The sequence below is a fragment of the Alexandromys fortis genome, unplaced genomic scaffold (genome assembly GCF_014885135.2).
Source record: "Alexandromys fortis isolate MF-2015 unplaced genomic scaffold, M_Fortis_MF-2015_v1.1 scaffold_25, whole genome shotgun sequence".
In the NCBI taxonomy this organism is placed as follows: Eukaryota; Metazoa; Chordata; class Mammalia; order Rodentia; family Cricetidae; genus Alexandromys; species Alexandromys fortis.
In genome coordinates this window covers 11,387,845-11,410,502 of record NW_026067904.1, presented here as the reverse complement: position 1 = coordinate 11,410,502, position 22,658 = coordinate 11,387,845, and the positions used below count along the sequence as shown (strand labels likewise).

Below are 22,658 nucleotides of genomic sequence, written 5' to 3'. Positions count from 1 at the left end.
ACTTTACTGTCTCATTAATAGTCTCAGTTTTATTGATACTTCATTTTCATTTCCATTTCAAAATGTTCTCACGTGTTTAAGTCATTTCAACCACAATGAAGGTGCAGACATTTGGATAGGCACCAGTCTTTGGGACAGAGATACCAAGGCTAGATTTTTTTTTAAGGATATATTATTCTAAACACATAGTCAAGATACCAATCTAAAGTCTTTTATTAGCTTTGAAAAAAATTATAGGCAGTAATGTCCATTTTTACTAATCCACCGAAAAAGTAAGTTGAGAGCCTTGGCAACAAATAGCACGGTCCTGGAAATGTGGCAGTTCCTAAAATACTAGCATAGCTTACGCGTTCCAGCTGCCAGGTGCTCCGGCCAGAAAGCGTTCCCAGCAATAAACTGAGAAATCTCACCCAAAGCTCCACTGTTCAGGCCTTTCTTCATGGAAACATATGTTTAAAAATCATTGGGGTTTAACTCCAGAATGAGAAACTGGGTTTAGTGGCTGCCTGGGCTACAGAAGGAGTTCAAGGCCATCCTGGGGAATTTAGCTGAGCTACAGGCTCCAAATAAAATGAGAAGCCTGGGGATATAGGTCAGTGGTGTAGAACACTCTGCCTGCCATACCCCAGGCCCTGGGTTTGATCCCCTGTACGAAAATGAGGATTTGATACAATTCCACCACCGCCTTATTAGAGGCCACAACTCTGTCTTCACTTGCGGTTCTTCCTGGAGCTTTAAAGTGTGGCGGGAAGGGGGAGGGGGGGTACCAGGAGGGGGGTTGGCCTACATTGAGAGCTAAGGTGTGGGAGGGGGTTGGGCTGGCTTGCATTGAGAGCTAAGGAGTATGGGGGTGGGATACTGGCTTGCATTGAGAGCTAAGGTGTGGGGAGGCTCTGGCTTGCATTGAGAGCAGCCACAAGCTCTGCTGCTTGATTAGTTGCGACCTCACAGAACTGTAACTTTTCCGGCATCGTTCATGAGAGCAGTTGTGTGGCATTGCCAGGAGGACAAGTCTGTGTTCATGATTCACTCTCAGTGGACAAGGGCGACTGCTGAGTACTGTCATGTAGTTCTCATCCAGTTCCCGTGCTTCTCCATCTTCTGGAGGCACAAGGTGACCAAGGTTGCCCAACCGTTGGTGGGGGTTCTGGATCTATAAACTGGTGCCTTTGGCTCCTAGGTCAGAGCCCTTCCGAATCTGCAGATCAGCAAGCGAACATTTCAGAGCTGGCGTGAAGAATGCACCTTATCCACGTTTTTCTTTCCTTTTCTCTTCTTTTCTCTTCCTTTCCTTTTTCCTAAAAGACAAATTCCTTTCGTCCACTCAACCCTAATTCGTTCCCTGCAGACTGCCTCATAACACAGGGGTGTGTTAGAACCGTTGCCTGCATGGTTTGGTTCTGAGCATCCTGTGGCTTTCTTTTCCCCACAAAACCCTCCCACTCACTCACTCGTTTAGCATGGACTTAACGTTTGGTGCGCTCCCTGGAGATAGGCCAGTAAATAAGACGTACACTGTGAAGTTCCTGCCATCAAGAGCCTGCATTGGGAGGCAGGAGGTGGGAAGAAGACAAGAAACAAGCCGGCTAATCACAGATTGTGTAATGTGCAAGAGTCGAGGGCAGAACGGTGTCAGAGCAACTAGAGAGGCCACCTCAGCAGGTGGGCAGGGAGAGCTTGCTGAGGACCTGAAACATGAGGTGCAGGTGATGGCGCTTTTGCCTAAGCCTCAGTCATCCCTTCAGGACGAGCTGGGAGCTGCCTCCATCACTGGTTTCTCATTATTGAGACTGTTTAGAGCAGGCCGACTGAAGATGCTGACAGAGGCGGAGCAGCAGCTCCATCGCCACACACTCTTCTGCTGTGTCCTACACACTCCATTTCACACAGTGTGGCCGGACAACTGAGCCTGACCACCCAGTGGTACCCAGTGTGCCCATGACCTGAACCAGAGGCCATGCTGGGTGGGGCCGACTTGGGCCCTGACTTAAAATTACTTGGGATCCTGGGAGAGAGCAAAGGTCAGAGTGCCCGGGAACAAGGCCAAGCAGGGATGGAAAAGTAAACAGAAGGCATATGGAGGAGAAGAAGTGGATGTAGGGGGAGCCAAGAGGGGTGGGCGGGGCTGCTGGGCAAAAGTTGGTGCCCTGAGGAGACCAGCCAAGTCTTGTGGCATGGGAACAAGCGCTGGGTTACTAGGGTTATTTTCGGAACAGGGCAAAGCCACCCACTGTTTGAAACAGATGGATATTTAGGCAAATACCATCAGCTGAATGTCAGACCATATGAAGAAACATGTGTCCACTGTGTGTGCATGAATGTGTGCACGGTGTATTGTGTGAGACCTTAGCTCCATTCTCACTGTGTGAAGTCAGCTCCCATTCATATCCCTGGACAAAAAGCTTTTTTAGAATTCTGAAATTTTCTTATTTCTTGGATAAGAGTCAAGTTTCTTATTCATTTCAGGGTCACAGGTATCAACTTTATTCTGAGTTAAAAATTCAAGCAACAAAAATGTCTCCCAGTATTTGGCTCCCAAAGGGTTCCTTCTTTTGTGTCAGGAACCAAACAGAGGGCGCACTTACATGAACAGGAGATACCTCATAAAGCTGCAGGTAGCAGCAAGCCACTGGAAGGTGGAGGGTACATAGTCAAGGCCAGTTAGAGGCCTCATTTGGCAGACAGTTACAGAAATCTATGCATTTTAGTCATATTCTGTTCTAAAGGGGGCAGGGCTGGAGAGGTAAAAGTGCTTGCTGCACAGACACAAAGACCTGAGTTCGAATCCCAAGCACCTATGTAAAAAGCCAGACTTTGAAGGGGGTGGAGGCAGGAAGATCGCTGGTCTTGCTAGCTGCCAGCTGACCCATGTTCAATGAGAGACCTTGTGTCAAGGGAATAAAATGTAGAGCAGGGTATCCGTATCGTCCTCTGGCTTCCACATGCACATGGGCGCATACATATGCTCATACAGTATACGCACACACACATACACACACACACATAGAATAAAAAGTTAAAAGTAACAGTTAATTCTCTAAGTTATTTTCTATCACTCTCTCCAGGAAGTTGCAGTTATTAGCAGGAGTTGTGAGTTAAGATGGCCAAGCTAAGCAGAACCCTATGCTCACACTGCTAACATCAAGAGATACCACAACCACCTAGAAAAACCTGGAGTGTGGCAGGCAACCCAGCCCATCTGAAACTCAGTTTCCTCCTAACGTTTGTCCTCAAAGCCCCTTCATGTGGAAGCCCTTGCACTGGTTTTCTTTGCTAGTGTTTAACCGCAGTTGCCTAGTCTGAGAGGGAAATTTGTCTCTGTGTCTGTGGTCTAGTATTGTGTGTCGTGCCTGGCGCTTCCATCCGTGTGTGAACTCAGCTCTGGGCTCGGACCTCTGCTACCTCGGAGGCCTCCCTTTCTTCCCAAGGAGTTTGACTTGCCTCGTTAGCTCATCCCATCAGAGGACCGTAAAACCCAGGAAAGTCAAATCCGGGAATCTGCCCAGAGCTGTGTGCTTGCTACATGGAGGCAGTGTGGTGTCTTTAATTTCCTCCCTCATCGTACATCAGAGGGCACACAGAATCTTTAAAACCTCATCTTCAATGAAAGTCTCGGGGTTTTGTATCCTTTTTGGGGAATGATATGTCTTGTCAAGGTTTTTCTTTTTATGAGCCCCTCTGAACCCCCTCTCTACTTAGTTCTGATCTCTCTCTCTCTGCCTTGGACAAATCCTTCCTCCCCTGCCGTGTGGGTCCTGAATGAATGAAGAGAGTGTGATGCATGAATTAATGAATGAAGAGAATGTAATGAATGAACAAATGACAAATGGCACATGGTCTAGAGATGCTCTTTCCTTGGTGGAGCACCTCAGCCCGCCTCTCCTGGCTCCTCATTTGGGGCATGCATCATACACCGCTGATTTATACATAGGGGAATTTCTTGTTCACGGCACACATTTACACCCTTGCTTCCTTTGGAAGCCCCAGTTCATCCTGAGGGATGCTCTGGGGGAGGTGGACCTGTGTGTGCTGACACAGGGCTCCCCACCACCCTCAGGTACTACACAGTTAGATGGGGCTCACCTTTGAGTGCAGTGTGGGGTTCTTCCCTTGCCTCATTCTCTGATTTTGTTTTTGTTGTTTGATGGTTTTTTTTTTTGTTTTGTTTTGTTTTTGTTTTTGAGACAGGTCTTCACTGTGTAGCCCTGGTTGGCCTGGCTTTCTAGAACTCAGTAGATCCCCCACTTCTGCTTCCAAGTTCCCAGCTTAATGGCGTGTTCCACCACGCCCAGGTGACTAAGTATCTTAATCTGTGGGCAGAGATGTACTTTTTTCTCTTTAAAATATTTATGTTAACATTATTTTAGAAACTATAATTGTAAGCATAGGATCATTATTGTATCATCAACTTGATAAATCTCTTTTAAACATATTTGTGAATGCCAAGAGGGTTCATAAAAGAGCTACTTTTGTTAGAATAACCCTAAAAAGATCTTTCTGAGTAAAGAGTTCTGCCGCAAATTTGAAACACAGCCCCTCTCCCTACCTCATTTGTGGAGTGCTCTAACTTTGACAATCCTAAAATCTTTACCAAAGAATAGCCTGTGGTGTGGGATCTGACAGTGCTGCCTCTAAGTGAGCCAGGGACTGAGAGAGAAACGCTGTGCTTAGGGACACAGGTGCTTCTCTCCCCCATCACATATGGGACGCTTCACACAGCTCTCACACCCGGTCTCCGTAATTAGCCTGCAGTCAAGCACTGATATTTAAAGCTGTAGTTGAGCTGTCCTGGCTTCAGATCCTTATACGGTCCTGGCAAATCATTCTCTACAGAAACTCAAATGTATAAGTTGCTCACATGAAAGAAAAGTAACATTCCCTTATATCTTTTCCAGTCTGCTCTTTGTTTCATTTATGTAAAATGGAGAGAATTTATTTTTCTTAGATTCTTGGTGGTGGGTTACTTCTCCTGGTGATGAGAAAATTGCTGAAAATAGAGATTGTTTTAGGAGACCAAAAATAGTCACAGGTACAGACACTGTCAGCTCAAAATGTGTGAATGGGATATATTGGCGTGGCTGGCTAGAATTTCTGAACATTTTATAGCAAACACAAGAGATTCTAGTTGAATATAGATTCCTCAAGGAAATGACCAAAGAAGGTGACTGAAGACCTTCATGCCTTTAAAAAATATGTGTTTGTTTTTGCATCTGTGTGTGTGCCTATGTGAGTTTATGTACACCATGTGCATGCAGTGCCTCTGGAGTCCAGAAGAGGGCATCATATTCCTCTGAAACTGGAGTTAGAGGGGGTTGTGAATCCTCTGCAGCAGTGGTAAGCACTCCTAACCAGTGAACCATCTTTCCAGTCCCCATAATAACTTTTAAAGATTTAGCTTCAGCGTAGGCTTGGGGTGAATGTAAGCTAAAAGGGGTTTCCACACCAAGCCACAGATGAGAGTTCACTGCATACAGAGAGCTGTTCTGCAGATGGCCTTGTCTAAACTTAGGAAGACTCAGACGTTAGTTGTTAAAAAGAATCAAAGTAGATTTGGCATGCCTTATGCCTCAAATTAATTTCTTAAATCTTTCTTTTGTGGACAACCCCTTAGTAAGACCAGAGCTAGGATCCTGGAACAACTGATGTATCATGGATGCCACTTTGGGGGAGCTGGGGAACACTGGGGTGTCCTTACAAAGGGTTGGTTGTGCGTGTAAAGGAGAGAATGGGACAGTGTGTCTGTAGTGGTCTTTTTGGTGGCATTGGGTAGAGCAAAGAGACAGAATGAATGACCTAAGAAACCATTTCAGTTAGTATACAGTGCTGACACCGACATTTTATTTATTTGTTTATATTTGTAGAACATCCCGAAATAATTCATAAGCCTTGCCAGACTTATTCTTGGACAAACCTACAGATTATTTTGTCATTGGGTTTGGAGGTCCATGACTGGTAAGGTGGTAGAATTCACATTTTTCCCCCATGTTTGGGGCTTGCCAAGCCTTAATTCAAGCTAGTTTGTCTCATCGACTCACAGAAAGTTCCATTTGTTTTAGTAGGCAGAAGTGCAATGACTAATTTGTGTGGTTCAATAATTGCTACAGAGCATAAGCTTGCTGTGCCTCTCTGCCCAGCGCCACCACATGTCAAATGCAGGGGAACTGAATAAATCAGCAGGACTTTGGGCCTTGGGCTGTCCTTTCTCTGAAGACGCTGTTCACAGAGAAGCCAGAACTGAAGCTTTGCTTTCTGAAAATAGGAAGGGATTTCTGTTTTTGTTTGTGTGTTTGTTTGTTTTTTGTGGGAGGGTTCTTTCTTGGTTTTAGAGGGGAAAATTGCCACCTTCCTAGAACATTTATAAAAGCAATGTGTAAGTCCCTGATCAGTAGCCGAGGCATCTACCTGTTACTACCCCATCAGGGCTGCTAGGATTACAAGGTGCACAGCACCTGCGTTTTTTATGTAGCTTTTGGGATCTAATTCGGGTCCTCATGTTTGCAAGGCAGGCAATGTACCAACCAGGTCGCCTCCCCAGTCTCCCTTACCTGCTTTCCATACTACTGAAGTTAACCAGGTCCTGAAGTCAGAACATGGACATGGTGCTTTGATTCTTTGAAAGGTTGGCAAAGAGCTGGTTCTGTCCAGAGGCCACATGTTACATCATCTGATAATCAACTGACATTTCTGTCTAAAGGACCCCCTGAAGGCCCAAACCCGAGCACCAGCCCTGTGCTGCCATTGACTCTTTGTGCCGTGGCGTCCAGTGTGATCTTGCTCTTGTAGTTTGGCATTCATCTTGATGAAAACCTAAGAAGTGAGTTTAAAAAGTGGTATCTTGGGGCTGACGAGATGGCTCGGCAGTAGAGTTTTTATAGCTTGCCGAGGGCACAGGTTCAGTTCCCAGCATCTGCATGGTGGTTCTCAACCATTCCTAACTCCAGCGCCAGGGGCTCCTCTGTTCTCTTCTGACCTGGTTCACATGACATACCTGCAGGCAAACACACACACACATAGAATGAATAAACCAAATGAAAAAATTAAAAAACAAATTGACGTTTTAAATTCTTACAATTTCTGTCTTCAGTGGAGTGTTTGTGTGTCTCTTGATGGTCCAAAGCTAGGCACATGGGCCTGAAATTTGTGTGCCCTGGTGAGCTAGAACAGTGGCCCTTCAGGTGGCATGTAACATTCTCATTTGTGAGGGAGAACTATGACTCCAGCCCTGCTTTCTTCCCAGGAGCAGCATGGAGTGGCTTTGTCTCTAAGATATCATGTTCCCTCGTGCGAACCACACAACTTTCTGCTAGGCAGGGGCAAGTGCTTTCACCTTTACATTGCCATGTAGGTTACGAAGCAAGAAATTATAACGAAACCGTAGAAGTTCCGAATGTATCCATGGAAAGTATAGATTATTTAATTCTCGTCTGAGGCTAATGCTTAGAAAAGCATGAGAAATAGTCTCTTCTTAGTCACCTGGATAATTTCAGATTGAATATATTAAAATTGTGTCTGTAGAAAATGGTGGGACTGGGAGAGCAAAGATGACATCAGTGTGGCAGTAGAATCACACACACACAGAGACATGCACACACACACGTGGGGAAGGGGCACAGACACACGGAGAGAGACATGCACACACACACACGCGTGGGGAAGGGGCACAGACATAGTGATTGGCTGAGCGTTCACAAGGACACTTCCTCTCAGGGCAGAGGGCATGCCAAGCCAAAGCTGTCAGGCCTAAAATCGGAAAGCTGGCGTGTATGGCTGGACAGCTAACAAACAGCTAACAAACGATACCACCAAGTCAAGTGATCACAGAGGTGTCTCACTGAAAGAGAGACTCTGAGATTCCGTTTCACCCTGGTCAGAACGCCTGCATCAAGAAGATGGACGGCAGAGTGTTAGAGAGGATTGGGGTGACAGTGTTCACTAGTGGTCAGAGCATGAACTGGCACAAACGTGGAAACCGTGTGGAGGTTTCTCGAGCATTACCGTTGAACCTCCAGCTATACTACTCCTTGACACTCCACATCTTACCACAGAGACATGTGCTCATCCATGTTTATTGCTGCTCTGCTCAAACCTAGATGTCCTTCATCAGATGGGTGGGTAATGAAAATGTGATATAACACACACACACACACACACAGGAATTTTATTTAGCTATCAAGAAAAATTAAACTTTTCGGAAAGTGGATGGATCTGAAATACGTTCTGTTACGCCTATTGGAACTCACTCACACAAATGTTTTGTCATGTAGACCCTACTTTCAGTGTTTACATGCGTGTGCATGTGTGTGGGTGTGAGCGGAGGCTCTGAGACCAGACAGGACCATCAGGGGGGCAAATAGAACACAGCAAAGGCAAGAGAACGCGTGACATGAAAATCAATAGGAGGCCCCTGTGAGCGAAAGAGCAATAGGGAGGGCAGGGAGCTGGGGAGTCAAGGTCCATAGGAGAATCAGCAAAAACAAATCTTGCTTGAAATTACTGTAGTGAAATCTAATCCTTTGTATGATAGTGGATAAATAAATCCTCCCGAAGTTTGGAAGAACATAGATTATGACAATGCTCCAGTCAACACAAATAGCTCATAGGCATCTATATTGATCCTGTTGCTGTTGATTCAGATACTTACTGGAACGTGTTGAATGTGTCAGCCATGTTTTCTTTCGGAAAGGCTGGAGCGCTTCTGCCTTTCATTGGGTTGTCCTTCCTCTTGCTCCGTCCTCCTACTGGCTTTCCCCACAAGGGCCTACCATGGGCAGCATTTCCAGCGACTGTAGGTGTGTTCATTGGAGACGTATCACCACAGAAGTTAGAGGGTGGGACAGATAGCTAGTTAACCAGAGATTTCTAAAGCTCACACCTGACACTACTCTCATTGTCTGCTCCCCTCCCCCCCAGTCTTCATGCGTTCTTCCACGCCATGGCGTGCCTTACTTGAGTGAATGGTTGGGCTGTGAAGGGACGGTTGCCCTTGGGAGAACATCATCACCTCGGGTCTGGAAGGAGGTGACTCAGGGCTGGGCTGCAGCGGCCCACCTCATTGTTCCCATGTATTTTTCAATCTCATCTGCCCATCATATTTGGTGTTCTTCGTTTTCTGTAACTACAAACCATTTTTACTCAGTTACCACTGTGACTGTATTTGTCAGACACAGATCTTCCCTGCTTTGTGTTTAGTTTTGATTCTCAATCACCTGGAGCAAAAATTTCATCACCCTGGTTGGATGCCACCGAGTTCTGGGCCTTGACGTTTCACCTTCCATCTGTCCCTTGCTGGGAAATGTGAAGGCTGCTTATTACCACGTGAAAAAAATCATTAGGAAAGTACATCGAGCGCCAAAAGTTACGTCAGTATGTAAAAATCACATCAAACAGTCCAAAATGCTTTCAATTTTGAATTATTTATCGTTAGTAAAGTTTTAGATAATTTATTAAAGGTGGTGAAAGGTGATCACGTTGTCCAAGTAAGTGGTTTCACTTAGTAAGTGGTCATTAAAGGAAACAGCAAAAGCTATTGACTGGAAAACAAAAGAACCTTTAATAGAAGGGTAGAGAAGTCATATTCACGGTCGCATTATCTGGGATCCGGTGCTGGAGGGTTGTTCTCAGGTCTTCGGGGAAAGAGAACTTAGACGATGTGTGGATGCTGTTTTCATGACTGTAAAGTCCACTTAATTCCTTGAAGCGGGAAACAGAGTGGCATCAGTTAATACAAATAAACGACTCCAAGCACAAGAAACATAAAGGACATTTGCAGAGAGCCTGTACACTTTAGATTTCGGTATTTCATCCAGTCATGTTTAAAATATTTATTTCTATATCACCAAATACTGTCTGTTACAGAAAGGAGTCAGAGGCCCTGGGAGAAATAATTGGTTTTAGGTCTGAAGTAGAAAAGTTACCAGTTGAGCCTAGAATATTTTGTCACAACAGAAAATAAGGAAGGACTTTATCCAAGGAACTGAAAGGCCAACCCAAATAAGCATATACACAGGCCCATGCACACTCAAATGTATCTTTTATCAGTCAAGATTTAAATTGCAGTAGACTAAAGCATAGCAAGTTTGCTAAAACTCTGTACTTCATGGTTATATTGCATAAATAAAAATAAAAATCATGTTGGCCAGAGAATATTCAGTGCAGAGTACAGAAGCGATCAGGACCTGCTCTGTGTTGTGTCTATGATCTGACCCCTGACCCCAGGCTCTCTCAGGATGGAATTCCTCCTTGTGGGATCATCACACATAATAAGTTAAGAATGACCAGCAGACAATACGTTAGAAGTCACTAATGAACTGTTGGGTCTTGGCAAATATCTTCTGTCTAATAGCCCGACAAAAGGAGCCGGACAGCTTCTGATTCCTAGTGGAATTTCAGACACCGCAAGAAGACTCTTTCACCTCGCTTCCCTGTGTGCCTGAAGCAGACACAGCAAGCAGATCAAATCATAGGATATAGAAAAGCAAAGACCAAGGCAACATCAAACCACACCCTTGTGTGAGTTAAACACAACGGTCATTTCAGTGCAGTAACACTGTTGTGTTGGTTGCTTAGTGTTTTCTAATGTCTTCATCTCTCCAAAACTCTGAAATATCTATAACTGAAATGACTCAATACTTGGCATTAACTGTAAATAATAAACATGGCCTGAGCCAGAAATGGGATTGGCCAAGGGCAGTTGATGGAACTATAAGGAAAACAAGCTTGGTCAAAAATTGATTGTAGAAGTAGACTGTCTTAGTTAGGGTTTCTGTTGCTGTGGAGAGACACCATGACCCCAGTTACTCTTACAAGGAAAATATTTAACTGAGGCGGCAGCTTACAGCTTCAGAAGTTTAGTCCATTATCATCATGGCAGGGAGCATGGTGGTTCTGAGTAGGGCAGCAGGCAGGCAAACATGGTGCAGAAGAAGTCAACATCTTGATCCAATGGTGACAGGAAGTGCACTGTCTCACTGGCTGTGCTTGAGCATATATGAAACCTCAGAGCCAGCCTCCACAATGACCCACCTTCTCCAACAAGATCGCATCTGCTTCAGCAAGGCCACACCTCCTATCAGTGTCCCCGGGGGGGGGGGGCCAGATTTCTCAAACCACCACATTCCATTCCCTGACCCCCAAAGGCTTGTAGTCATATCATAATGCAAAGATGCATTCAGTCCAACTTCAGAAGTCTCCATAGTCTTCAACAGTCTCAGACTTAATTAAAAGTCTAGCTTCAAAGTCTCTTCTGAAATTCATTATGATCTCTTAACTGTAATCACCTGTAAAATCAAAAGCAAAAAGCAGATCACATTCTTCCAACATATAATGGCACAGGATATATATTCTCATTCTATAACACAGGGGAGGAAGCATAGTGAGGAAACACTGGGCCGAAGCAACACTGAAAACCAGCTGGGCAAACTCCAAACCCTACGTCTCCGTGCCTGATGTCAAAACGCTCTTCAGATCTCCAGGTCCTTTCAGTTTTGTTGACTGAACTTTGTTAACACACTTCTCTCTCTTGGGCTGGTTCCACTCCCTGTTAGGAGCTCTCCTCGGCAGGTATTTCATGGCTCTGGCATCTCCAACATCTGGAATCACCAAGACAATCCAGGCTTCAACTTCATAGCTTCACAAAGTGACCTCTCTAGGCCCGCATTCAAGGACACCCCTGACATATGCCTGGTCTCAGTGGCCTTCCATAGTTATAGAGGCAAAACCCTTGACCTGTTTCTCCTGTCCTTAACTTTAAAGCCTGAATCATGGCCAGTGCTGCCCTGTTCTAACACTTACTGGGACTGGAACATGGCCCCTCCGTTCAATTACATTTTCACCAGCTTTCTGTTTTCGATGATATCCTTCACTGTCTGAGTCTGGCTGTCCTGACACTGGATCTATAGCCAGGCTGGCCTTGCACTCCAAGATCTGCCAGCCTCTGCCTTGCCTTTGCAGTACTGGGATTATAGGTGTGCACTACTGCCCCTGGCTCTGATCTTTTCTTTTTTTTTTAATTCTTTTCTTTAAATTGGAAATTTAACAGGTAGGTGGCATCTTGCCCTGAAGTCACCACTCCCTTTATTCCATTTCTTAATCTGTTCATCTCCTTGAACACAGGACTTAGCTCCATTCTACTTCCTGGTGCTCCTTTTCATTATAAAGCTTTATAAGCATGAACACATGACAGAGTCTGTACTAGGTTGTTTTGAGGTTACCTCTGCCAACAGAATTAATCCAGAACTCTTCACTTTAGCCTCAGGCAGACTCTTTGGACAAGGACAAAAAGCAGCCACATTCTTCACCCAGATATCACAAGACCAGTCTCTAGGCCGCGTACTAACATTCTTCTCCTCTGAAACCTCCCTGATCCAGGCCCGCAAGGTTCAGATCACACCAGCACCGCTGTCTTCCACGCTCCACCTAGGGTGGCCCATTAAGCAGCACTTAAAGTGTTCAATTGCTTTGCTAATCCACAGCTACCTCTAACTCCTGCTTCAGGGAACCCAGCAGCCTTTTCTGTCCTCTCTGGGTATTACACTTACATATGTGCACACACACACACACACACACACACACACACACAAATAAATTTTTTGTTTTGTTTTGAGACAGTTTCTCTTTGTGTAGCCCTTGACATCCTAGAACTCACTCCGTGAACCAGGCTGTCCTTGAACTCGTAGAGATCTGTCTGCCTCTGCCTCCTGAGTGCTGGGATCAAAGGCGTGCGCCACCACCGCCCTGCAACATAAATCTTTTTTTTTTTTTAAAAGAAAGAAAGAAACAAGATTGTTGTGGTGCACAGTGTTGTAAGCCCAGTAACCTAATGTCCCATAAAGACTTAAAGTCAAAAGTGAGGCCCTAGATTCTGTTAGAAATGAAGAATCTCAGAGCCTGAAGAACTTTAGAGTCTAGATGGGAGAAATGTGACGTGGTACCACAGGGAAAAACTGCATGAAATGTGGTCCAGATAAGCAGTTAACAAGGAATTGAAGGGAGAAAGGACAGCGGGTGGGTTTGGCTGAGTCAGGCCTGCTGCTCCCTCTAGAGCAAGGCTGATGAAACTCCCAGCTCCAAACCCCCTTTCCCCTGAGAAATTTTTACCTGAGCTCAGCTAGGTAGGTAAGTAAAATAGGTACGTGACTCAGACATTTATGACAGTAAATCATAATAAGCTTTAATATAGTCCGTTGATAAGCATGTGATTTTCACCACAAAGCTGGGCAAAATAGTTCACACCTGTGATCTTAGGGATGGGAAACAGAGGCCCAAGTGCACTGCAGGTTCAAGGCCAGCCTGGTCTACAAATCGAGTTCCAGGCCAGCTAGAACTAGATAGATCCAGTCTCAAAAAATAGAAAAGACAGAAAAAAAAAAAAAGATGAAAGCAAATTTGCATACTGGAGATGGATGTGCTTGTTGGTCTTAGCACAAGACAATCCAGAAATGCATTGTTCTGATACTTACGTGCTAAGGACTGACAGCGGGGAAAATATTAAAAGCCTTGTTTTCTGTAATGAAGCCAGTATGTTTCTGTAAGAGCAGCAAGCTTTGTACGTACATCCAAAATGACATCACCTAACAAAACACAGTAGTCTGAGATCCGAGCCAGGGGTGTCTCAGGCAGCGCTTGCTGGCCTTTCGAGGTGTCACGACGGGCAATCGGGAGTGCGGGAGTGTGCGTGGTTACGCGGTCAGCATGAAGGCCGTAAGGACGACTCCTAAAGCAACACAGCCAAGCGCTGCCGGGAGGGCTGTGGGTCCAGTACACATCCGATTATGAACTAAGTGTTGACTGTTGCGTGTTCCAAAACCGTTTACTGTTGCCAGATTTTCACCACCTCCCTGTACCCTTCTCCCTTCTACCATGGGGTATTTGTGTGTGGGGGGGGTCAGGACCCACAGGAAGAAGCTTCGTTGTAAAGCTCCACCAGTACTGTCCTTCATGATTGCCTTCATGTCTTTTATATTTCTAAGGTATTTTTTTTCTCTTGTGAGTAAATAAACTTATTTTCATTTGTTTTGTCCTAGTTGGGGAATGGCGGTCAACGTGTATTCTACCTCGATAACCCAGGAGACTATGAGCAGGCATGACATCATTGCATGGGTTAACGACATCGTCTCTCTAAACTACACAAAGGTGGAGCAGCTCTGTTCAGGTAAGAGGCTGTCTTTAGTATGTACCCGATGTGCTCACTGGCAATTGAATGTGGCTTTTAGGAGCCACACGTGACATAGTTGGGGTGAGACAAAAGCATACATATAAATATAGCTTATACTTGGAAAACTTGGCTATACCTGAAGAAGAACATTGTGGGGGGAGGATGTCTGAGACCATCTCAGAGCACACAGCTGTCCAGATGTGTATGAGCTGCTTCTGGCTTGCTGCTGGCCACACCCCATGGCCCTGTAGTCACCAAGCATGTGGCTTCAAACACAGTGCTTGGGCTGGTGATGCAGGGCCTGAATCCCAGCTGCTCGGGACCCTACAAGCAGTTCAAGGCCAGTCTGGGTGACCTAGTGGGACCTTGTTCCAAAACAAAAAGCAGCTGGGGGTAGAGCTTAGAATGCTTGTCTGTAGGAACAAACAAACAGCAACAAAACCCAGAGTGGATCTTTAGGTCTTCTAATCACCTTCTCGGTTCTGTCACACATGTCTCTCTCCCCGGAGCCTCAGCGCCGCATAACACTCTGAATTCTCCACAGCCTCCTTCCCTTTGGCAGTCTGGAGTTCTCCTCTTTGTGTGTGTAGTAACATCCTGTTCACAGTTTCCTCTGCCTCGCCTCCTGTCAGCTCTGGGAAGCTGTCCTGGCTCAGTAGTTTCCCGCCAACCCCGCCCCTGTCCGGGACCACACCTGTCAAGCTGCGTCTGTGGACTCCCCAGTCCCTGGAGGCACCAGGGGAGTCTTAATAATGGGCCTGCAGTTACTCTATGTCTAATGCCCGCACCCTACTGTACCTGATACTGAGTAGTTCTGCGGGAATGCATATTGGGTTAAACCTGTTTGGAAGGAAGATGCAATTTCAAAAATAAAGTCTGAGTATGTTAAAGGAATGTGCCTTTAGCTTTGAGTGCACATCAAAAGAAAGTATTGTCATTGGCAAGTTAAATACTCTTGTAAGCTAATAGAAAAAGTGACACCTTCTCTGCTTGTGGCCCTAACATGAACATGGTGTTAGGGAATATAGTATTATGAATTTGTTTTTGTAAAGGTGTTTAGATGCAGAGAGTTCTGTTTTTGCCTGCTTGTTGGTATCAGACTGTGAACTCTTTCCAGTAGTCATACGCAAAAAAAAAAAAAAAAATGATTTCATGAAGTACTATCGAAATTTGCAAAGTCCCCAGTAATAGATTAATGTTTCCTTTCTGCTTTGAGACGCACCTCTGACTGGGGAACAAGTGTGAGTTCCTGTTGTGGAAAGACAGGCGGTGGTCTCTCCACAGCTTGCAGTGCGTGTGTGAGAAACCTCAAACCACTAACAGCGCAGGCCTCCCAAACCTGTCCGGCACCAATTCCATCTTCTTAGTTTAGTTTTTGTCTTCAGCAGTGGCATTTGGCAGGAAGAAGTGGTCTTTCTATTTATCTGTTTATGGACTCATCTCTCTGCTCTCGTTCTAGAAGACTCTGAAAGCATGTAGGCCAGTGCCTCTCAGATGAGAACAAATCCAGGACCAGTGACTAAGTGATTTGTCCTCCTCATGCTCAGGAATGCTCAGATTTATGGAGTATAATGTATCTTGGGTTATTTATTTTGGTTCCTTGTAGCTTATTATGTGGTATTTGATTTTCGTACTGTGCCCTGGGAAGACACTCGAAGGTCACCTGCATGGGTTTCTGCAGACTATTTTCCACGCTGTCGTCTCCCCACCCCCACCCCTTGAAGACTTAAACTCCACACCTGGTGGTTCCCGCTCTGCCCTTCTCCCCTCTGCCCATTTCCAGCTAATAGATCTCTCTCAAAGCCCACGCTAAAACAAACATCAATAAGAATGGATGGAATTCTAACTGTGCAGAAGTTCACTGAGATGTATAGACTGAGACTGGTTACATTTGGGGTGTGTATGTGTATGTGTGTGTGTGTGTCTAATATGGAAGCTCTTCCCATCCAAGTACTAACCAGGCTTGACCCTGCTTAGCTTCCGAGATCAGAAGAGATCAGGCGCATTCAGGGTGGTATTGGACAATTTGGAAGGTCTTTACAATAAAGTTTTAATAATTTTTTTTAAAAAATATAAGGCAAAGTAGAAAAAAATGAATATCAACTTTTCTTCAGTTTCCAAAAAGCTGAAATAAAACTACGATGTATTTGCTTCTGAACGTTCTGCCTTTTCCTGACATCTCTTTCTTCCCCATAGACATCTTTAAATGTTCTGTGAAGTAAGAGTACTGGGCTGGGGTGGTCATAGCTCAGTGGTAGGGCACTTGTCTCATGTGTGCAAGGCTCTGGGTTCAATGCCCAGCACTGTAATAAGAAAATAGATAAGTAAATCACATGGAAATACCTTGTAATACATTCAAAATAATGAAAATTATTCGCTCCTATTTCTTGTTATTGTTTCCCAAGGATGTAACTTTCTGACCACTTTCTTTGAACATTAAATCTGGGTTACAGATCTGTATGCATATTCGGATTGCATTTATTTCTTGCAAAAAGCAATCTGTTTCAAGGAAAGCAGAGGGCTGTTCCATTTTCTACTGCTGGCCATCTAAATCCGCTTTGAAATCTAGTCATGTTGATTTCCCCTTGTGGGATGGGAGGTTGGGCCACGAGCACATCACACTAGTTCAGCTCCGGAATAACTTTCTGTTTTCATTCAGTCTTGGTAGAATGTATAGGACTTTAAAGGGGGGAATTTTGTTTGAATTCTAGTTCAGACCAGTTTAGTAGATGTTTTCAAAGGTACTGAAGATGGGAAAGGTCAGTATGATGCTAAAAGTTCCTAAAAGCATCCTCCTCGACTTGAGATGACAGAAAAGAGGTAGGCCATGTGCAAGGGGGGGAGGAGGGAGACAAGGCAGAGGGTTGCCCCTCTTCCTCACCCTTCACCCTGCCCTGCCGCCCCATGCTTCCTCTAAAACTTAAACTTACACCCCCCTCCCCACACACACCCTTCATGGCTGTGTCTGGATCTTCTCTCCTAGGCTGGGTGTAACTGCAAAGCTAGCCTTCCCAGCTGGCCCTTTTCTGACGTCTGTGCATCCTCCCCCTCTGCTTCCCACCCCTTCGCAGGACAGGAAGCCCTGGCAGCAGAGACCAGCAGGCCTTCCACACTGCTGGGGACCACTGCCAGTATCATCACTCAGCCCGTACTGGCACCGTGGCCGGTGGAAGGCTCGCTTGTTTGCCTGAGCATCTGAGTATTGAAATAAAATGTCATTTAGATGAAAGCAGTTTTGAAATTTTAAAATGTTTTTCTTCATTGACTTTTTGTAAAGGTAGAAAAATGATTAGGGTTTGATTCGAGTTCAATATGTGTTTCTCCAGATTGGTTCAAGCTTTGTGTTGGATCAGGTTTCTGGAAATTTTTTTTTTTTTGCTTTTTTGTTTTTCTTTTTCTTGGAAAGCTTCTGAATTTGGCTGATGAAATTGTAGTTGCATTTACAAATATCAGTATATGCACCGGTAGAAGGGAATGTGATTTGTAACCCGCACTGGGCTTCTCGCAGGTGTGGTCATCAGGCATGCTTGGAACGTGGAGGATGAGCCCTCTGGGCCTTACCCTGATTGGTAGTCATTCCTGTACAAGGTAGCAGGTTCTTTGTGACCATTTTTGGCTACAGATCTGTGCTTGTTAAATAGGTTGGTTCCAGCCTAGCGCTGTGTCCCCTGGGCCTTCTCTCTTGTGTCAGCAGAGAAGCCGGGTTAGTGATGAAATCAGCTCAGAGGCTAAATTTAGTAGGGCTGATCTTACTGACTCCCTCTTATTGAAACCAAGTAAGGATATTCCGTCAGTGTCTGCAGGCCCAGGAGTTCACTTAGCTTTGTAAAATCAGAGGTTTATTGTTTTCTCTAAGACAGAGAGCCATTTCAGAATGACTGTGGTTAGCTATTGTGTGCTAATGGAATATTATCTGTGCTTAGAGGCATCCTGTAGATTTTGTTTAAGCTAGATATTTTTTTCTCCCTAATTTTATTTGACCAGCTAATTTCAAAATTCATTTACTTGGTTTCAAGTATACCAAATAAGTGGAGAAGAGAGGGGTAACACGTGATGGGCCATGGTGAACCGCTGCAGTGGGTAACATATTCAAGTTTCCACCAATTCACTGACTAAATACAGCTTCTTTTTTTTTTTTTTCTGAGTAGAGAATATAGAAATATCAGAGGGGTTTTCCTCCCTTATAATTTTGTGTATTTCTATTATCTTGATACTTCGTTATTGAAGATAAACATAAATTGGTGAGATTGTGGGGTATTTGTCTGGGTTCGTTTGGTTTGGGGTTTTGCCCTGGAATTTTTGAGTGTGCTTGCCTGCCTGCCTTTGTAATGCCCAATGCCAAGGCACCGTGGAGTATACATTTACCTTGACTTACCAAACTGCTACCTGGGATTTATGATTTTTTTTTTTTCCCACATTGGCATGCTTGATCCTGGAAACAATTGCCACATCTCCTTGCTGTGCTCCTTCTGATTGTAGCTAAACAGCAAACATGTTTTGGGCCCTGAGATAAATAGGCCAAGACCATTCTCCCTGAGGGCTTCAGACTCTGTGCAACCAACTCCTGCCCTACACAAGATGAGACCACAGTGGTAAGTGCCGCTGAACAGAAATGGAAATGTACCAAGGAGAGCGTAAAATAAGGGAGGTGAGGACATCCGACTCTTGGGGCGTGGCAGGTGCTCCCGAGTGACAGAGTGGCGGATGGTCAAGAAGTACCCCAGAAAGGTTGTCCTTCTAGTCAGGTGGGATGCCCAGGGTATAGGACCACACGTAGGATGCTGAGCTTCTTCAGGCACAGCTCCCCACAGCAGGGCAGCCTGTGCCCTTCCTCCAGGAGGGCACAGAGTCATGCGCAGTCCTTGGATTCATGCAGTACAGAGTGTGTGAACACGGGTTTGAAGCCACTGTGCATGTATAAGATACCTCCGGGAACCAGAGACTGGCTAAATTCTCTGGGAGGAACCAAACAGTTCCCGAAAACTGGGCAGGTGTCACGTGACTGTTCGCTTTGACACCCTGTATCCCATTTTCAGCCTCCACTGGAGTCCCTTCAGCGTGATGATAAACCCCATAAATAAAGACAAATGAAAACCAAGCAGCTAAGTGAAAACAGACAGCTTGACTGTTAGCTGGACCGGGGAAGGAACACTGTTGGTGTGTGTGACACCTGGTTAGCTGGACCGGGGAAGGAACACTGTTGGTGTGACAGACACCTGGTGAGCTGGACTGGGAGGAACAGCAAGAGTGAGGAGCCCTGACCTGAGAGCAGAGGACAGAATAGTTCTCACGTGAAGAAGGCTGACAAGGCGCCCAGTTCCAGGAGGAACCTGTCACCAGAAGGGTCGCCTGCAAAGGTGTACTCGGCCAAAGTGAACTGCAGGCTTGTGCCGGTTCGTGCACACTTGCATGTGCTCAAGCCTCTCTGTGGAGTACCACACCTGGCCTCACGTTGTCCCTGGAGTGATGTTGACAGTTTCAGGAGAAATTCTCTGAGAAAATGGTGTTCTTACCCTTAATTTAATATGCTCTAAAAAAACAGACACATTCTGAAAATCAAGGCTTTAAAATGACATCTTTGAGGCGCCCTCCTCGGAGGATGCTTAGAGCCAGAAGGCAGCATTGGTCCCAGCAGCCTCCTCACACTGACACTCACTGAGGCACTTCCAGCATGCTGCTCACCTGCCTGTAACCGACACTTGTCCATACACACCCGCCAGTCTGTCCCCTGGCTTCACTCCAGATGGCCGTTGAGGGCTCCAGCATGCCCACTTCCTCCTTGCTCCTGACCTTGGGGACTGAAAAAAATGATGCTATGAGTTTGACTGACCCCATCTGCGGGATGATGGCCTTTTTCTCCCCAGACGTTTGTCCTGACCCCCGTAGTATGTCTGTGTCCCTGCGTTTGTTGTTTTACACTTGGAGGGGCTGCGTTTCCGTTGGGTTCTGTTGTATTTTTCTGTTTTTCTGAATTCTGGACTGCAGTATTTTTCTGGCCCTTCAGAACTCAGTTACTTGGCCCTTTAAATGAGATAATTTTCCTTGGGAAGAATGTTTTAGGGGACTCGCTAAGTCGCCCTGGCTGTCCTGGAACTCATTACTAGACCAGGCTGGCCTTGAACTCACAGATCCGCCTGCTTCTGCCTGGGTGCTGAGTGCTGGGATTAAAGGTGTGTGCCACCTCACACAGCAGTTCACTAGCTTTTCATTCACCAGTAAGCGAAGGGGCGTCCCCATGTGCCACCTAGACAGGCATTTGTTTAGAGGTGACCTGTCACCACAGAAGTTAGACACGTGGACACGCACATCTTCAGAGTCTTGCCTCCACTCCAGGCTTATCTTCATTTCAGTCTGTCTCATAGTCCAAAAGCAAGCAAGCAAGCAAACAAAAACAGGCAAATACAACAAAACCTTGCCTGTGAAAGCATAGAAGCAATACTGGAAACAAGCGTATAAAAAGCCCTTCCTAATGCATGTGTGTGGGAAAACAGTACCCTGGTGTCATCGCTGTCTAGAACTTTCTGTCCTCATGACCCCAGTAAGAAAACTCAGTCTCGGGCTGGAGAGATGGCTCAGAGGTTAAGAGAACTGACTGTTGTTCCAGAGGTCCTGAGTTCAATTCTCAGCAACCACATGATGGCTCACAATCATCTATAGTAAGATCTTGTGCCCAGAACACTATATACATAATAAATAAAATAAAATAAAAAGAAAGAAAAAGAAAACTCAGTCTCTACCTTCCTAACTTGTTTTTTATTTGTGGTAAAAACTTGTTTTAAGTTCTCCCAACCCCAACTAGAATGCTAAATTCTAGCTTTAGCTTTGGCCTCAGACTCGGACCTCTGCTTCCCATTTCAATACTGAGCTCCGTGGAAGCCAGTGACGTTTGTGTGAGCCCCACTCCCTTCCCCCTTTCTGGACTCGGCTGTAGAAGCCAAGTATCACTGCATGAGGCAGGATATGTGGAATAAAATCTTACCAGCATGTTGCCCGAACTAAAATCACGTGTTGGAAATAAATGGTGTGAAACTAAATACCTAGGACTGGCTCCATCCTCCGCAGGTACAAATTCTGCTACTGTCTCAGGCCCACAGGCTTACTCTTGAGCGCCACATCCTTGTGCCTTCAACTGTTGGAATCTTCGTCTGTGTCATTAGGCAAGCTTGAAGCCCTGTGTTTTTCCCTGAAACATTAAGACACGAGTTTAAACACAGGGGTTGTGGGGTAGTACGGCAGTTAGATAAATCATGACAGACAGACAGATGACACTAGGGCTAGAATCAGGATGTCTGGCATGGATGCTCCAACTTTCAGTGCACCGTTTTAATGGCGAGTCTCTGCGGAAGTTGGTTTTCCAAGTAACACTTGCGTACACAACAGCCCTCGTCCATACCGTGAGTCTCCAGCCGCAGTGCGCTCTAGGTGTTTCTCTACGGTTTACCTTTTAGTGAAAATATTTATCCTACATCCCAGACAAGGACTGTTTGGAGTTTGATTTCGACTGCTCTGAACTTTCCATTTGGGAGACAGAGGAGGTGTTCTGTCTTCTGTAACCTAGGCAGCACTTTAAGCCACTGAGAACTCTCACTGACTGTCACTTGTCATCAGCTTCACTATCGTCCGGCTAGCTATTAGTGGCCCTCCGCACGTCTCTTTGTGTTGAGGAGGAATGGGTGGGCATGCATGTATGTATGTGTTTGTATGGAAGTGTGCAAGCCCACAGAGGGATACACATTCCTGTGTATGTGCAGGTCAAAGGTCAGCAGTGAAGGTCTTCCTCTATTTGTTCCTGATAGTTTTTGAGGCAGGGTCTCTCAGGCTGGCTAGTCAATGAGCTCCACCCACTCTCCTTTTTGAGATAGGGTCTCTCTCTGGGGCTGGAACTCACCAGTTCAGCTAGGCTAGCCAGAGAGACCCAGGGATCTGCCTGTCGCTGCCTCCCCAGCACTGGGATTGCAATCTCATGCCTCAGTACGGGCTTTTATGTGGGCTCTAGGGATTAAACTCCTGGTCTCGTGATGTGATTACCCCTTCCCTGGCTTCAACGCTCTTAAGCGTTGGGTTTGTGCATACGGAGGGTTTCTGCTGACCTGCTGGAAATAGAACCCTATATTTTGCAGTATCACTTTCTGTTTTAGTGAGCCTTGGTTTCCCACAGGGACACTTCCTCCACTAGGAGGTTTGTAGGAGGTTTGGGCTCCGGTGGCAGATGCAGTCCTGCAGGAGCATCAGTTCTGAGTGGCCAGGCAGACACACGGGATAGCAGGCTTCTGTGAGTGCAGTGTACAGACAGTCTCAGAATCCACCGTGCTTTATCATGAGAGCTATCTAATTGTCAATAAGCAGCTGTTGAGATGGCGGGAAACAGTTATATTGTTAAGTATGAAAATGTCAGAAGCTCAAGGAGGGGTGTGTGAAAAGAAGTCACGAGCGATGAGAGGAGCCAGTGTCCCTGGGAGCAGCACACAGGGCCTCTCTGACTTAAACTACAACAAAAGATGAGAGG

At 45.6% G+C, this 22,658-nt stretch overlaps 1 protein-coding gene across 2 annotated transcripts in view; it reads left to right on the top strand.

Moving 5' to 3' along the window:
- The window catches only part of Mapre2 (microtubule associated protein RP/EB family member 2), a 136,309-nt gene that overhangs the window by 68,575 nt on the left and 45,076 nt on the right, over window positions 1-22,658 (top strand). For both annotated transcript variants that reach the window (XM_050135009.1, XM_050135008.1), the window contains one exon: window positions 14,022-14,149. In XM_050135009.1, the coding sequence (XP_049990966.1) occupies window positions 14,029-14,149 (121 nt within the window). In that variant the 5' untranslated portion in view covers window positions 14,022-14,028. The remainder of the gene's footprint in view (window positions 1-14,021; window positions 14,150-22,658) is intronic.